Here is a 16,318-nt window from a genome sequence, read left to right as displayed (position 1 = left end):
TGGAGACGCTGAATGTTCATTCATATTTTCATATCCTTATCTTTTCTCATTGTGACTAATTAAAATTAAAATACAGTTTGGGTCCAAAGAGCTAAGCAGCATTTCTTTAAAAGTGGAGCACAACAGAAAACGTAAGACAGTGTTAAGACAAGACTAAGCCTTTACTGAAGATGTTGTTCTATTAGTAAATGACCAAGAAAGGATTTTAATATTGAAATGCATCTTATTTTATTATCTCTTTCGTTTCATTGCTCACCCCAGTACATGTGAAGTGGGACTCCTCCCCTCTTTTCTACATCCCCATCAATCCATGTATAACTATCATAAAAGTGATTTAAAGTGCAGTAAGTAATGGACAAAACTTTTCTTCTACCTTTCCTCAGCCATGAAACCCACCCATCACAACAGCCCACATGGAGCCCTCCTGCATATGAACTTAACTGTACACATAGTCTGAGCTCCTCAGTCAACATTTATCAGAGGCTCCTTTGTATGTCTGCCTTTCTGTTTACACATCTCGACTCCTCAACTAAGCTGCTAAGAGTCTTTAACACAGGAATGGCTCTCCTAACCCACCTGGTCTGAACCGGCAAACCAGTGCATCACCAAGTGTTAGTCGGGGCTGAGAAAGAGATGAGTTGACAGTCACTGAAAACATCTTAATGTAAAACTTACAAATACCCATTGACTTGCTAGTCTTTTGATTCAGGGTAGAGGACGGTTCTTTCAATACATCTTTGCACCTTTAGCCTCCTGCATGATAATCCAGTCCTATAAGAGCACCGTCCAGACTGAGAGCCAGAAATAGTGATCTGCGCATTTGGTCCCTTAATTGTCTCTTGCTACAACCCTCGCATCTCTTATTTTCTGCCTTTATGCCATATTACTGGGGGATCTTTTTTAGATCTGCCTGAAGGTTTTCAAATTCTAAAGTTCTCCAGCTACTGGGTTTGAGAAGGAGATGGTTCACTCTATGACAGTTGGGAATGACAACCCCTCCTGGATTGAGAATGTACTCACTACACAAAATTTCTGGCCACTCTTGGAGAAGCACAGTCCACCCTCCTTCCTCTGTAAGTTCTATCAATTATCTGTGTGTGTTTGCCAGGTAGCCAATGTTTATGTTTATTCTGCGGGGATTCCTAACGGGTGCGTGTGTGTATGCGTGCGCATGCATGCAAACAGTATGCTTTTCTGACTAAATCATGACCTCCTTTTGTCTGAAGTGTTACATCCCATCAAGCATGATGCTCAAAACATTATGTCTATTCAGTGAATGTGCCCGATCAGCTGACAGATATTAACACACACATCAGGAGGGAGCAAACTCTTGTATCTGGGAGACAATGAACATAAGTCAGGAAGTATTTTTTACTATTACCATATGATCGGAAGAAAAGACAGATGGCGGAGAGGAGTATGTTTTCAAGAGGAGGTTAAGAAAGGGCTGCCTGTGCTCTCTGGCTTGATGAGGATACTACATGTCACAACAATGGTCTGGAGGCGAGTGGCTGACTGCTACACTTCCAGGTTTGCCTCCTTCCACCACATCGAGAGTCAAGTTTAACAACACTGCAGGCAGCCTGCATCTTGCCTAGAATGCCCTTCTGCCCCCAACTCCCTACTTCACCTGACTGCTTCCTTCTGGTCTCCTCCAGGTCTCCGTTTGGAAATATCTTCCTCTAAGATCCTATTTGGTACCTTGCAAGCTCCCTGGCTTGCTGTCCTCAGGTCTCCCAGAGCACTTTGCATCTTGCACTGCAGTGGCCTGTATACATGCTGGTCTCCATAGAGGCCACGATCTGCTTGAAGGCAAGGATGTCTCTCACATTCACTGTGCTCTTTGATTGGCCCCTGTGGCCAACATCTTCATGCTCACGTGGGGAACAACTGCACACATGTGACCTGTTACTTCACGGAAAGCCCTACAACAACTCAATAGAAATAATATCTGATACTTTTTCTGATTTCTCATATTTAATACCATGCTATATTTAACAGATTGCAGATCAGTTTTTCTGCCTCTTATATATTTATTGAGAAGGAATAATGAGAGACTAACAGGCCCAGAAGGCTTACGGGAAAAGTCTCCAGCGATAGGCAGAAAAGGCCGCACTGCTCCAACTCCAGAATTGGGCACTTGGGAGCCTCTTGGGAGCCCCAGAAATACCATGAGTCCTAAGTAGAACCTACCCACAGAGTAGGGTAAAGGTCATTTGCCATTTGTTTGTTCTCTTTGATGCAGGTATTTCAAATATTAAAATGTCAATATGCTGTCTTAAAAAGATACACAAGCATCCAGGTTGGCACTAGTTTTGCAAATATAACCAATTAACAGGTAAAATGAAGCTCATGGATAAGCTGATTTAATGCAAAAGGAAGGGGAACACTGAACCCCCAAATAAAGGATAAACTGAGAACATGGGAAGGTGGATTTGCACAGCAGTAAGCTCACATAAGAAGTGAGATCAGAAGAGGAACAGAGATAAGAGTGACTCTTAAGCTATATATATATATATTTTAGAATTAAATGCTGTCTTTCCAGAGCAATGAATTGTTTGTTTAAAAGATATTTTCTATTTAACATGATACTCTGTGATGTTGGTTAGGACTGATATTCCTTTCAGTGTCAGCAAATGGCTTCTCCTCACTCAGCATGGCTTCTCCTCACTCAGCATGGCTTCGGTGGGGACACTGTCCACACAGTGAAAAGGGAGGCTCCTCTGTCTTACTAGGGCTGTGGTAGCAAGACCAGCATTTTCATCTCCTCATGTACAGACCAGCCAAAGCATGATGCTATCTCGGAACTTATATTTGACCAAAACGAACAGAATGTACTAGTCCAAAATAAAAAATAGGAAAACAAAAACATCTCTCAAATATCCATGAACCTATGAAGTCTGCCATCTTTTTGGAACGTCCAGGCCTGAGGGTTTAATTAACATAAAACTGTCAGCAACTTTTTATTATGCTGATAAAGGAAACACGTCCTTTGAAGCCTGTCCAGTCCACTGACTGATACTCCACATGGACAAGGCAAGCACTAGAGATAGCTCTGTTACACAATGAAGGATGTGATCCTTGAATGTGAAAAGGCTGGACCAGGGCAAAACCACAGGTGGATCTGAAATTTAACAGTGTGGTGAGACAGGACAGTTGGACTGAAAAAAAAAAAGATAAAAGTAAAAAAAATGAAATGACTGCACTAATGCTTTCACTTAAATACTCTTAAAATCTATTCAGGTCTGTTTTGCTTTTATTTTCCAGGAATCGTATCACTAAAAACACTAGTAATTTCTTATAATCAGTATTCTTAAGCATAACCAAAGTTGTTCAACAGAAAGACTAAAGTAAAGCTCCATGAGCACCATACTTAATACTGAATAAAGCAAAATAATTTTCAACAGGTTATTAATAGAGGCTTCTAAAAACTTTAAAGGCTAATTTACATGCAAATAATAAGGTGCTATGGACTACCCGAGGACATGATCTTAAATTATAACATCTGTCAAATGTTCTTTCATTCCCTTTGTCTTTGGAGGATCTGGGTCAAGAACAGAGGAAGAGAAATTTCCTTCCAGCAGTTTCTAAGAGTCTTCAAAACGCCTAGAAAGTTCAGATTAGGTCTGACAAATTTTTGCCATCCAACTCAGAAAGAGACATTATGGAAAACTAGCCTACTTCCTGACGATTCATTTATATGTAGCAGGAAATCATCTAAACTGTTCCACTGGGCATTTCAGTTCAGGCTTGCATAAGAGGCTTGGGGATTCCTGCAGCTGTGATAGATGTGGTATGGATAATGCAGTCTCTGTCAGTGCCCAGGAACCTGTGAATGTTCTGGGGGTCTCTGACAGACATGTATTTTGCAGTTCTGTAATTTACCACAGTATTTCACACAGGAAACCAAGGTTTCAAAAGAAAGCTTCTGGGAATGGCATAATCGTTTCTGGCATATTTTAAAATTTCCAACAGCATAGACAAATCATGGGGCAGAGGCTATGGCCACTCCAGCAATCCAGATCCCTGGCATTACTGGGAACCATTCCTGGCCTCCCAGAAATGTCTGAGCCTGGATCAGAACTACAGTGTTGGGTGTGTGGATGCTACCAGCCAAGCTCCCACTTCTGAAGAGGTGGTGCTGGGCTGAGTGAGCCATCTTGTTTTGCTATTCCTCCAAGCTAAGCTGCTATAACTGTCAAGTAACCTGCAGAGAAAGGTTCAGACTGCTGGCTTTTTTTTTTTAAAAGAAGATACTGAGAAAAAACTCCTGATGAAAGGATAACATTCCCAGACACCTCTAACGATAGAAGAAGCCACCACTTCTGATTCTTACCATTAATTAGCCCTCTTTAATAAAACATTAAATGATGTGCTAATAAAATGTATGTATCTACCTGAGGAAACCATCCCATTTCTCTTTGCTAGTTATCATTTCTCTCCTTGTATTTATAGAACTCCTCTCTATTGGTCTCAGGGTCACTATGTGGAGCCCAAGACCTGCTTCTCAACTTTGAGCTGTAAAAGAATTGTGGGGTTTCTCTTGATTTTACCTTTCTTATCTTCTGCCTTTTCCTCCAGAGGTGGTCCTTTTTCAGCTACAGAGCCATTACCTTCTTCAGATCTTACTACATTTTCCTCTCGGGTAGATTCCTCTCCGATGGGTATCATGTGCCCGTTTGAATTTTCAAAGTTAACTGTTACATCTCCATCTACAAATGGGGAGAGAAACACCTAGATGTCTAACTCTGACGGCTTTCTTAACCCCCAGTTTTTCAGGTACTGGGAACCAAATACATTCTGGACTATTTTCACCATGTTTTACTGAATAATTCATTCAAATGAAAGAGCCAGCAAGTTCTTAGTGTTGGGGGAAAGTAGCTATGGAGGGGGTATTCAGATGCCATCTCAAGACAGGAATGATTAGCCTAATTATAAAATATCCCTGGACAGGAGAGTCCCTCTCTTCTTGGGCTTAGTTTTGGTTGAAGTCACACTTGGGAGTCTCTTTGTCATTCAGAAACTGAACGATAAAAGGAGGAATCTGAAAAATGGAATAAACATTTTTAACAAGCACCAAAAACACAAGGTGAATGCAAATACACAAATAACATGAAAAGCAATCACACATACAAACGATTAGTGGGAGACATGAACATTTCCAAGCACCACTGTCTTCAGAATATTATATCCAAGACACGTTAACTTTACACAGTAGTATACCCTCCGCTCTACTTAGGGAAAGATGTCAGTAAGGCTAACTGTATTTTCATTTTTTTATTTATGGAAATATTAAAATGTACTCAGGGAATTGTTGTATATTGCTGGCCAAAAAGTCTTTAAGTTGGGTCAATAATAATTTGAAAACATTAAGAAAAAAATGTTAAGAAAAAAGCAATTAGAGGGAATTTTTTTTAAAATCACAACTGAAATTAAAATTTAATGTTATCTAAACCATAAATAATTAATTTAACACCCATGAATGTTTATACATTTCTAGGAGTTTCTAAAGTAAGAGAGATTTTGCTGAAACTCTTAATTCAGTGATGCTTGAAAATTTAACACTAGTTCATACCAGGAAAATTTTAAGAAGCTGTGCTACCATTGGAAAAAAAATTAATGATACTATTTTTACTTAGCAAACTTGAAGAAATGTATAATTAGAGCTAATTTTAGGCAAGTTTGATTAATTTTACTTTGGCAATTATTCTGAACAGAATGACCATCTCCTAATTTTTCTTTAAATATGATTGAATTGCTTTGGCTCAACAATAAAATCCACTGGCCTTTTTGACAAAAACAAATATGGCATTTTTAACAAGTAAAATACATATAATGCAATCATATTTAAAATGAACAAATAATTGTCCTTCAGTCATGTAACTTCTAAGCATCTATAATCTGATACTTGTATAAAACTAAAATAGATAACTGGCAATGTTATTGCAAGTAAATCTTAACTATGTCAATAAAACTAAGGTAATAATTTTTAAAAGACTATATGACAAATCAAAAAGAAAAGATCCTTGGTTCTTATTACTGAATCCCAAGAAATTTACTATTAAAAAAAGAGGGAGGGGAGACACAATATAATGTTCAGGTATTGGATTCAAAACAATAAATAATCTAAGAATGGAAAATCCCAGACAGAATAGAAAACCATCTCTTTATATAAAAAATCCTCAGTTTTTAGGTAACTCAAATACAAATTTATTTTTGTTTTCTATGACTTTCCTAGTAATACAAACATGCTGAAATCATGTTAACGACAATTTAATTCTATTTTAACCATATTACATTAAAAATTCTTTAGTAGATTAAATAACTAATTTTTAAAATTCAGAACAAAAATGCTAGAGAGAAAATTAAACAACTGTGGCATAAGAAGAAACTGGATTAGCACATGATAAAGAGAAATGGTCAGTAATGTATAAAGATACTTACTGAGATATTTGTATGAAATAAAGCTAAAGTATAGGCAATAATAGAAAAATGAGCCATGTTTGTAATAAATATGGAATTCAAGAAGAAAAACAGAGGAGAACTAAAGTTAATTAACTAGTGTGTGTACTGAAAAGGTTTTCTAGTTTTTTGTGTTGTCTTAGAATTAAAGAAAGTCCTGAGCCAGGCTGCCAGTTATAGTAAGATGTCTTACAGGAGCATTTGTATGCAAAGAAAGGAGAAAACTCAGACAAGAGTCCTAAGCTTAAAGTAAACCAAGAGATAAAGCATACAGAAATAAGTGGTTAAATAAGAAGCAAGAGAGCCTTTGAGGGGTTTCCCTCTTTCAGGTAAACAGGTTCTTTGGGGATACAGTTAACAGAGGAACAGAGACAAGAAGAAAATCATGAACAGAAGATAAGTGACTCATTAAAAAAGGCATCCCAGGAGAAAAGGAAAAGAGGCTGGTATGCAGACAAAAACATCTGCATGCCTTCAGGTTAAAGCTAAGGGAAAAGAAAGGTAAGAACCAGAAGATGACTAAACTTGGATTAGACCATGGACTTCTCAGGAGAGAAGACCAATCACTGAATTTTTAGATTGAAGTTAGATTTTGGTATAAAAAAAGGTCATCTAAGAGGAATAATAATAGCTGGGAGTAAGGGTATGGGGTGGAATGGGACGAGGTCAAACCCAGGGTAGTTGGCGGTACTTTAAAAGTCTATTTGGCTGACCGAATAAAGGGCATAACTGACAAGCACTGTCAAGAGCTAAGGCAAGGTCAAGAACATCAAGGAAAGAATGAACCTTGACTGGCAGAAGAGAGCAGGTTGTCACCAAGCACAGCAGTTTCCGGTCTCTGGCTAGGGCTGAAAACAGACTGAAATTCTCAAGATAACTGCTTTTGGAAAAATGACAAAAAACTATTTTCTACAGCCCCTGGCTGAAACGGGGGTGGGGGTGGGGGGGTGGGGGAAAGGAGTCTATTTACAATAAGCCTCACTGGGAACTTCTAAGTATTAGGTAATTTATGTAGTTCTATATAGGGGCACACAAAAAGTAGAAAGTAAAATTCAGTAATTGATGACTTCCCAAACATTAAACCTATTACACCATGCTTAGGTTTAAAGCTTAAGCATGTTTGTTATTTTATGATTTGAAACTTATAATGTTCAGTCTGCAAACATTAAATAAAAAGACTGAACAGAGTTAGACTTCCGGAAAATAAGTAAACGAAATTGCAATCTATCTTGCAAATAGCTTAACAGATTAGGCAAAATAAAAACCAAGCAATACTAAGCATTTCCTTAAGCCACTTGTTTTTAGAAAAAGTAAATGCTTTTCTAGCTATAATTTTAAATGGATAAAAAAAGAGACCTTTAGTCTCTATGTTTAATATTCATTAACAGTTCTGGTCATAAATTTTTCCACTTCTTTTTCTTCCTTTAAAAGGTTTCCAAATAAAGGTTACCAAACCAGCGCAGTGGCCCATCCTGTAATGGTGATCACCCAACACGGAGTTTTCAGTGGACATGTAATTTCTCTGCCTTTTCCAGGGAGATAAGAGAGGAGGCAGACTTTGATACTGCAAGTCCACCTTCAAGCACAAAAATATTAAGGATGTACATTTTTTATTTCTAAAAGCCCTAGGCAGACAATGAATAGCTTCAAGGTTAACAGAAAATTAGGGGCTACTTAAAAGTTCATTCATAAAATGAAGTGAAAGTGAAAGTCACTCAGTTGTGTCTGACTCTTTGCAACCCCATGGTATAGGCCAAGGAATTTTCCAGGCCAGAATGCTGGAGTGGGTAGCTGTTCCCTTCTCCAGGGGAACTTCCGAACCCAGGAATCAAACCCAGGTCTCCCATATGACAGGCGGATTCTTTACTGTCCGAGTCCAAAATAGAGTGAGAGAAGTATAATAAGAAAAATACCTAAAATTTTGAGGGCTCAAGAAAAATGGCATTATTTATTCAGGACTTCCCTGTTTTCTTTAAAGCAGGAATAAAATAGGAAAGCATCTCTTAGCTTCTTCTAGAATATTCATATGTTGAATATCATGTCATTTGGATTTACGAATAGTGAATACCAAAAGACGTTAAGCTCTTTGCAAGGAACATATTTTAGGAAAAGAGGAGTACTATTGTTTTGATTCTAAATTAATAGCACTTTATTTGTGCCCATAAAAGCACAACAATAATATTTTACCTCAGTAAGCATTCAGAGGATGAAGTGAGGAAGGCATGAGGTAAACCAACAATGTTGCAACAAAAATTTCCGTAAGTTTTATAGTAGTGGGAGCAATGACGATTATTCACTATTATTTATTTGGAGAAATAACCAATCTCGGTATCTTCCTTTGAGGGTCTATCTCAGTTTCTATCTAATCCTTGTCTTTTTGAGCAAGATTACCCCTTGGGAGGATAGAGGGATAAAGGGAAGAAGATTAGATGTAGGGGATAAAATACTTGGAAATAATAATTGTTAGTGAAAAGGTGAGGCAGATTCGAAGAAATGAAAAGAGAACAAAGCTGGGAAAATTACTTGAGAGATGCATAAAGCAGACTAATGTAATCTGCCCATTCATGCCTTATTGAATGTACATGAGTGTATTATAGAGTATAAAGGACAAGAGGTCTGTTTATCATGTCTTTTTTCTTTTACTGGTAGACTTAAGAAACCAAAAGGCATGAGTTAAAACTTTGAGCTAAAACTTTGCATTTACTCAAACAATTGAGTTTACCTGTAGAGACAGACTGAAGCTCAAGAACAGAGCATGAATCAGGTAAGCATTTGTATCTTGTCTGTATCTCCTGCCACAGAGAAGCTTTGTTAAGCTTTAGGTTTAGGATGACACATGGTGAAGGACTCACCAAAAAGTTCATTGAATTTCTTCTTCAGAATACCTTAGATACCATGCAGCCCACAAAGGCTGTCTGAATTAAAGCAAGATTCTCAGATTGTCGTACTTTATCTCCCAAAGACCATGATCATCTTAAATTTCAAAAGAAAATGAAAGAAAGAAAGATCAAAGAATGAAGGATCAAATTACTTTAAATGTATGATTAATTTCCTCACCTTGATCAGGCAATTCCTTAAGAACTCCCCTTCTTATCAGCTCCTCTCTACTTTGTCTTGTAGAAATCTTCCTTTCTAATACTTTTAAAAAGAATAAGCACAAGTAAGAATCTTCATTGCTTAAAATAATTATGAAAAACATTCCAACTAGAATTGAGTATATTCATTCTGTTCACTTGAGGGCTCAGACCCCAGTTTTTCTAGTTGCCCCACAAACCACGTGAATGGAATCAACATAATCAGGATGGGCAAATGACCCGAGCTGACGATCTGAAGCCCAGTCGCTGTGTCTTGTCTTCCAAATGATGGTATTTGGCCTAGAATTCAGGCACATTACCTCAAATCAAGTACGGAGCACCAAAGCTACTTCCCACTTTGAAATATTCCTTTCTTAATGCATTCTAAAACATAGGCTTTTATGAATGGACAATGAATACAGAGGATATGCATGCTTACATGAAAACAAACTTTCAGTAGACATACAGGTAACTCATCTGAATCCCAGACAGAAGGTCCACTTTCCTAGTCTTTTCTTTCTCACACCGTCTATTACAGAAGTCCGACATTTATGTAATTCTTTTCCCTGCCATACTCACAAGTTCTAGAGTATTCTGGCGTATTCCCTGACAAATACCAAGTTTTGGGAGGATGGAGTCAATTCATGCTTTCACAGAATGTAACGGGACAGGAAACTCAACAGTGATTCTTCTTCAGGAAGAAATCTAAATTCCTGGTGCAACTTCAGAATGGAGCTTAGGAGCTCAGGATGAGACTTCAGTAGTAGTCACCCTATGTTTATAGTGTTAGTCCCTAAACCTTACATGTCATATAACCACTAGCTGCAGTCCCCACTTTCAGGGGCCAAGAAGGTGTGTCAAGTTAACGCAGGGTCGAACCATCTATGAATTCTTTGAATCAACATTCCTCACAGTGCATTCTGCCATACTCTATTTCCTCCAGATGCCCTGTTCAAGAAAGCACCTTGGCACTCAAAAAAGGGCCAGAGCAGGGGTCAAGCCAGGGCTCTTTAGGGGAGAAGGAAAGGTTCATTGGTGGAGAGTGGGTAGCCACAGCAGGACTAGATTTTGACTCTCCCTAAAATTTCTACTCCTGGCCTTGTAATCTGTAACTCCTGAAGTCACCCTGGACAATATAATTTCAAGACCCAACCAGAACCCCCATTACCCTACGCCATCAGTTCAGTTCAGTTGCTCAGTTGTGTCCAACTCTTTGCGACCCCATGAACTGCAGCACCCTATGCCATCCTTAGCACACACAAACAGAGCTCGTAATGACACTAATAACATGCCTTTTGGGGGTGCTCCAGGTGGCCTGAAGCTAGGACACTGGGGAGGGAGTGGGGAGGGAGCCAGGGGTGCCTTGGATCAGCAGCTTTGTATTAAGCAATGACATGAACCCCAGAAGAGCTACACTGAGCATCTTTTGAAGAAACCGGAATGTTTTTCTCCTTTCTGATAACTAGGAATTGTGTATCCTGGTTGCCAGAAAAGTCAGAGTAAAGCTTGATCTATACCACCGATTTCATATGGCAATTCATGGATGAATTCTGTTTCCTCCTTCTTAGGGACCTCACTTCATTTACATTTTATTTAGAGCATATGTGCTCTTTGTTCTAAGTTTTGCCGAACTTTTTTGGGCTGGCGCAGAATCAAGGTGTAAACAAATGAGGAAATGAATGAGTGAATGAATAAAAAGTCAAAAGAATGATAATGAACATCTCATTGCTTCACATGAAGACACACAAAGAATTCGCCCTCCTTCCTTTAGCTCACTCACCCACCCTCTAACATCCCTTCCAGAAACAGATGGACAACAGCTCACTGGAACGTTGGCAGTTTCAACAGAACAAAGTTAATTGGGTGTGGGGGCCAGCAGGAGTAGTGGGAGCTCTTGTTTGTAAAAAAAGAGTGCTGTTACTTAAATGTAGCTTCAGTGGGTTCAAGCTTTTGTCAAAGAGGAGAGAACTCCCTTCAGCACAGGAAGCCAAATGCCACCCCCCACAGTTATGCTGGGGCCCTGCCCAGACAAAGCAGGGTTCAGCAAGACCCTCGCCACTGCAGTCTCCTGAGGATGGTACCATCCATTCATGCTTGACTGGGGCTCCAAGGGGTCGAAGACCTCTTGCAGCCAAGGTCTCAGCCCCCACTTTTGGGGGGTGGGCCCTGATCATGCCCTCCCTCCCGCCCAGCTGTGTGCAGGAAGCTCGAGGCTGCAGGTGCCACTGGACACGGATGAGGCCACATCCTGGGAAAGCGAGGGCACTGCTGATACAGAACAGTCATTGTGGCTGTCTGTCCCTGGTTCTTAGGAAACAGAGCTTCTCACTGTGTTTGCTGCTTCGATAAAGTGCCCTAAAACCCAAAATAGTTGTCAGAAGTCCTGGATTCTAGTTCCAGAACTTCCACGGCCAGTTGTATGATGCTGGGAACTCTTCAGGTTCCAAGGCTTTGATCCATTAGCTGCAAACTGAGGGATGCGATTCAATGGCCGCTAAAGGACAGACAGCCCATCCAGCTCAAATATGGGGTGATCCTGGATCATTAATGAAGGCCATTCTGTAATCTCTGTTTGTGCATGCGTACTTCAGCCACGGCTGGCTCTTTGCAACCCCATGGACTGTAGTCCACCAGGCTCCTCTGTCCACGGGGATTCTCCAGGCAAGAGTACTAGAGTGGGCTGCGAAGTCCTCCTCCAGGGGATCTTCCTGACCCAAGGATTGAACCCAAGTCTCTTGGGTCTCTTGCATTGGCAGGTGACCACTAGAGTCACCTGGGAAGCCCAATCTCTGCTTCAGGTATCTTTAAAAGCTTTCAAACTTGAACTTAAAAAAAAAAATCAACAGAGGGCCCAGAAGGTATCCCCTTGTTGTTTCTGCCTTTCCATTATGGATCTCCAAGAATCCCTTAGTTTTAGAGTTAAGTTTTCTGTTGCTTTCATTCTAATTTAATCTCAGCTAAAAATCCCCCCTCTTTCTTCTGTGTAAATACTGGAGCTAGAAGCGGCAGCTTGGCTTCTTGCCAAGAATCATACTTGACAGCGTTGTTCTTTCGCTCTACCTCGCATAAAGGGGCCCTGATAGGAAAATGCCTTTGGATATTTGTTTGGTCTTTGGCTGAGGGCATTTTTAACACAGATGCAGATAACTGTGCCCTGGGCCAAGGAGAACAAACTGCAGGCGACTAAGCAGGGAAGGTATGCTGTCAGGGCACCAAGTTCCAACCACCGCGCTCCCAGAACAAGCATCTCACTCTTCATCTTTTAAAATATGTGCCTCATGTTTACAGAGTGTCTGTCTGTTTGCAGAACACATTCACAAGACAGTTTTTCATGGGCCCAGAAGTGTTTTGCATTGGAATGAATCTGCGAGGTCATTCTAGTCCAACATGCCACACCAAGCAAGAGTCCTTTCAGGAACATTCCTGAGATGTGCTCACCTGTCTAAAGATATTTGAAGGCAAGAGGGTCCCTTTACAGCAGAGTCCCCTCCAGTTCTCCATCACTCTCACTTTATTCCTCGTAAGAAGGAATTCAAACTTAACATTCAAAAAACTAAGATCATGGCATCCGGTCCCGTCACTTCATGGCAAATAGATGGGGAAAAAAATGGAAACCGTGGCAGATTTTATTTTCTTTGGCTCCAAAATCATTGCAGATGGTGACTGCAGCCATGAAATTAAAAGATGCCTGCTCCTTGGGAGAAAGGCTAGGACAAACCTACACAGCATATTAAAAAGCAGAGCCATCACTCTGCTGATGAAGGTCTGTAGAGTCAAAGCTATGGTTTTCCCAGTAGACGTGAGCTTGAGCAAACTTCAGGAGAAAATGAAGGACAGGGAAGGCCGGTGTGCCGCAGTTCATGGGGTTGCAGAGTTGGATGTGACTTAGCAACTGAACAAAGAAGTCACCACTGCACTCCATCCCTGTAACTGTAGCCATTAATCAAGGCCACACTCCCCACTGCTCTAGACCTGAGCAAGTAATCTGTGAATGGAAAACAGCACAGGTGATCCTGGGTCCACTGGGAGCAGAGCGTGTCATGGGAGCCTCCTAGAATCTGATCCTAAGTATCCACCAGCTGCTCTTCAACTCTGAAGCTCTCACTCGTCTGTGCAACAACAGCAGTAATACTGGGGCGGGGGGATCTCACTCACAGCAGCAGCATACCCAGAATCTTGTAGGACACAGATCACTGGATGGAATAGCAGGGCTTTTCCATGAAAAGTACTGTTGCCAGTTGAGTAAATGGCTCACAGTTACTCACTTTTACCCTAATTAAAAAAGCACATGTGTTTTTTACACCAAGGCCAAGGACAACTATGATTTCTTTTTCCCTTTTTTTAAATATAGCTGATTTATATTATTACATTAGTTTCAGGTGTACAACACAGTGATTCAATATTTTTATAGATTATACTTCATTTAAAGTTATTACAAAATCATTGCTATATTTCCCCATGCTGTACAATATATTCTTACTGCTTGGTGCTTTTATACGTGATCGTTTCTATATCTTAATCTGCTACCTCATCCTGGCCCTCCGCCCTTCCCTCTCCCCAGCTGGTAACCACTAGCTGGTTCTCTATTTCTGTGATCTGTTTCTCTGTTGTTATATTCACTCACTTTAGTTTGTAGATTCCACATATAAGTGATAATATAGTATTGGTCTTTCTCTGTTTGACATTTTTCACTAAGTAAAATAACCTCTAGGTCCATTTATACTGCTGCAAATGGCAGGATTATATTCTTTTTATGGCCAAGTAATATTCCATTGTAAATATATACCACATCTTCCTCTCCATTCTTCCACTAATGGACGTTTGGGTGTGTCCATATTTTGGCTATTGTAAGTAATGCTACTGTGAACACTGGGGTGCATGTATTTTTTTCAAATTAGTGTTTTCATTTTCTTTAGATATATTCCCAGGGATGGAATTGCTGATTATATGGTAGTTCGACTTTAGTTTTTTGAGGAGCCTCCCTACTCTTTTGCACAGTGGCTGCTCCAATTTACATTTTCATCAGCAGTGTCAGAGGGTTCCCTTTTCTCCACATCTTGGCCAGTAATACTCTGTGCAAAACCATGATTTCTGTTTAACTCCCCACCTTGGGTGACTCAAAGTTCTGACGGTTCAATCCTGATTACAACAGCTCATGTTCTAAGTGAAGGAAGCACTGTGTCCCATTTTCCTGACTTCACACTTAAACTCTGGGTTTTCAAGTATTTGAAAAGGACTGATTTTCCAAACACTTCTAATAGACATCTGTCCATCTCATACTGCATAATATCTCAGCTCCTTGGCATGGTCTCTATGATGCCCCCCAACGCAAGATGGCCTTCCCCCCAACCTGATCCTCTCCTAACCACTCCCTCCCCTGGCTCTCTCTGCTCTAGCCCCTGCTGCTTCTCACCTGAGGCCAATCCCTGCCTGGTGGCCTCTGGCCTTACCAGGATGAGATTTTTCAAACCCCACATGGCTCATCTCATCAATTCCTTCAAGTCTCAAAGGTCCCCTTATCTGAAGTCCTTCCCCGCACACCTGATGGAGGACAGTTTGTTTCTTTTCTGATCTTTATCCTTAACCCACAGAATGTGTCCTGACACATTTGGGGACCTACTACTTTGCGTAAGTGCAGGACTCACACTTACACAAAGTAGCAAGTAGGACCTACTACTCTGTATAAATGTAGCCTCCATTGACTGCTGTATTCCCATCAGTGCTCTGCAGGTTGTTGCGTGCATGCGTGCTAAGTCGCTTCAGTTGTGTCTGACTCTCTGCGACCCTATGGACCATAGGCCACCAGGCTCCTCTGTCCAGGGGATTCTCCAGGCACGAATACTGGAGTGGGTTGCCATTTCCTTCTCCAGGAGATCTTCCCAACCTAGGGATCAAACCCGAGTCTCTTATGTCTCCTGTGTTGGAAGGTGGGTCTACCACCAGTACCACCTGGTTGTTGCAGGTTGTTGACACTCAGAAAAAAAAAACCGTATTTGTTAGAGGAAAAAAAAAGGATTAAAAAATGAGTTAAAAAAGAAAATAGGCTAATAAGATCTTATTTTCTGCCCTTTCCCCACCTCCAGTCTAGAGAACGCACAGGCGAGACCTGTGGCTAAACTCTAAGAACAAGAGTCTTCAGTCTTCTCCCTCTTGGACTGCTTGGCTGGACCAGCCGAAAGGAAAATCCTCCGCTCTCCGTCCTATGGCTCATCTGAAAAAGTCTCTGTATGTTCTGAAGAAGGGAGGTCACAGTGCGTAGAGGACAGACACCAGCCAGCTAGCAGGGTGTAGCACACGATGGGGCTCATCATAAATTATAAGTGATTTATGGTGTCCTTCTGGGCACCGAGCCCGCATTCAGGGAAGGAGGCTGGGGCATATGCCTCCGGCTCCTTTCTGTGGACGCCTGGCCAAGATTTTATATTACTCTGGAAGTATCTGTGAGAATAAATCTTGCAGTCAACAAGCCACTTGTGTTTTCTTTTGGCAAGGAAAGAGAGTCCTAATTCTCGATTCTAACACCGTTTAATGTCGGAACAAAATAGAAGAGCAAATAGAAGACCATTAAATAAGCGGACCATGTTATCTTCTTGGTCCTGAGTACTGAATGGCCTTACTGTGAAACACAGACAGACACAGAGACCCGCTTGTCTTGGGTGGAAAGTGTTCTATAAGCGCCTGGCTTTGCTTTACCTCGCCCCAATAGTCGGTACAGAAAGCAGAATGTCAAGAAATGGTCTCCTTTTAAAAAGACCCTTCACTAAGGCTTAGCTAAATCATTT

At 40.7% G+C, this 16,318-nt stretch overlaps 1 protein-coding gene across 9 annotated transcripts in view; it reads right to left on the bottom strand.

Moving 5' to 3' along the window:
• The window catches only part of PHACTR2 (phosphatase and actin regulator 2), a 294,919-nt gene that overhangs the window by 52,372 nt on the left and 226,229 nt on the right, over positions 1-16,318 (bottom strand). For 5 of the 9 annotated variants that reach the window (XR_011258654.1, XM_069598598.1, XM_069598592.1 and 2 more), the window contains exons 3-4: positions 9,520-9,600; positions 4,554-4,712 (exon numbers count right to left, since the gene is read on the bottom strand). Coding sequence is in view for 7 of the 9 variants with exons in the window: in XM_069598598.1 (XP_069454699.1) it covers positions 4,554-4,712; positions 9,520-9,600 (240 nt within the window). In the remaining 2 variants the exon portion in view is untranslated. The remainder of the gene's footprint in view (positions 1-4,553; positions 4,713-9,519; positions 9,601-16,318) is intronic. The other 4 variants (XR_011258655.1, XM_069598593.1, XM_069598597.1 and 1 more) reach the window with 1 other exon arrangement.

The sequence above is a fragment of the Ovis canadensis genome, chromosome 8, assembly GCF_042477335.2.
Source record: "Ovis canadensis isolate MfBH-ARS-UI-01 breed Bighorn chromosome 8, ARS-UI_OviCan_v2, whole genome shotgun sequence".
Taxonomy (NCBI): domain Eukaryota; kingdom Metazoa; phylum Chordata; class Mammalia; order Artiodactyla; family Bovidae; genus Ovis; species Ovis canadensis.
Note: the sequence above shows the minus strand (reverse complement) of the source record. Positions and strands in the feature narration are given on the sequence as shown.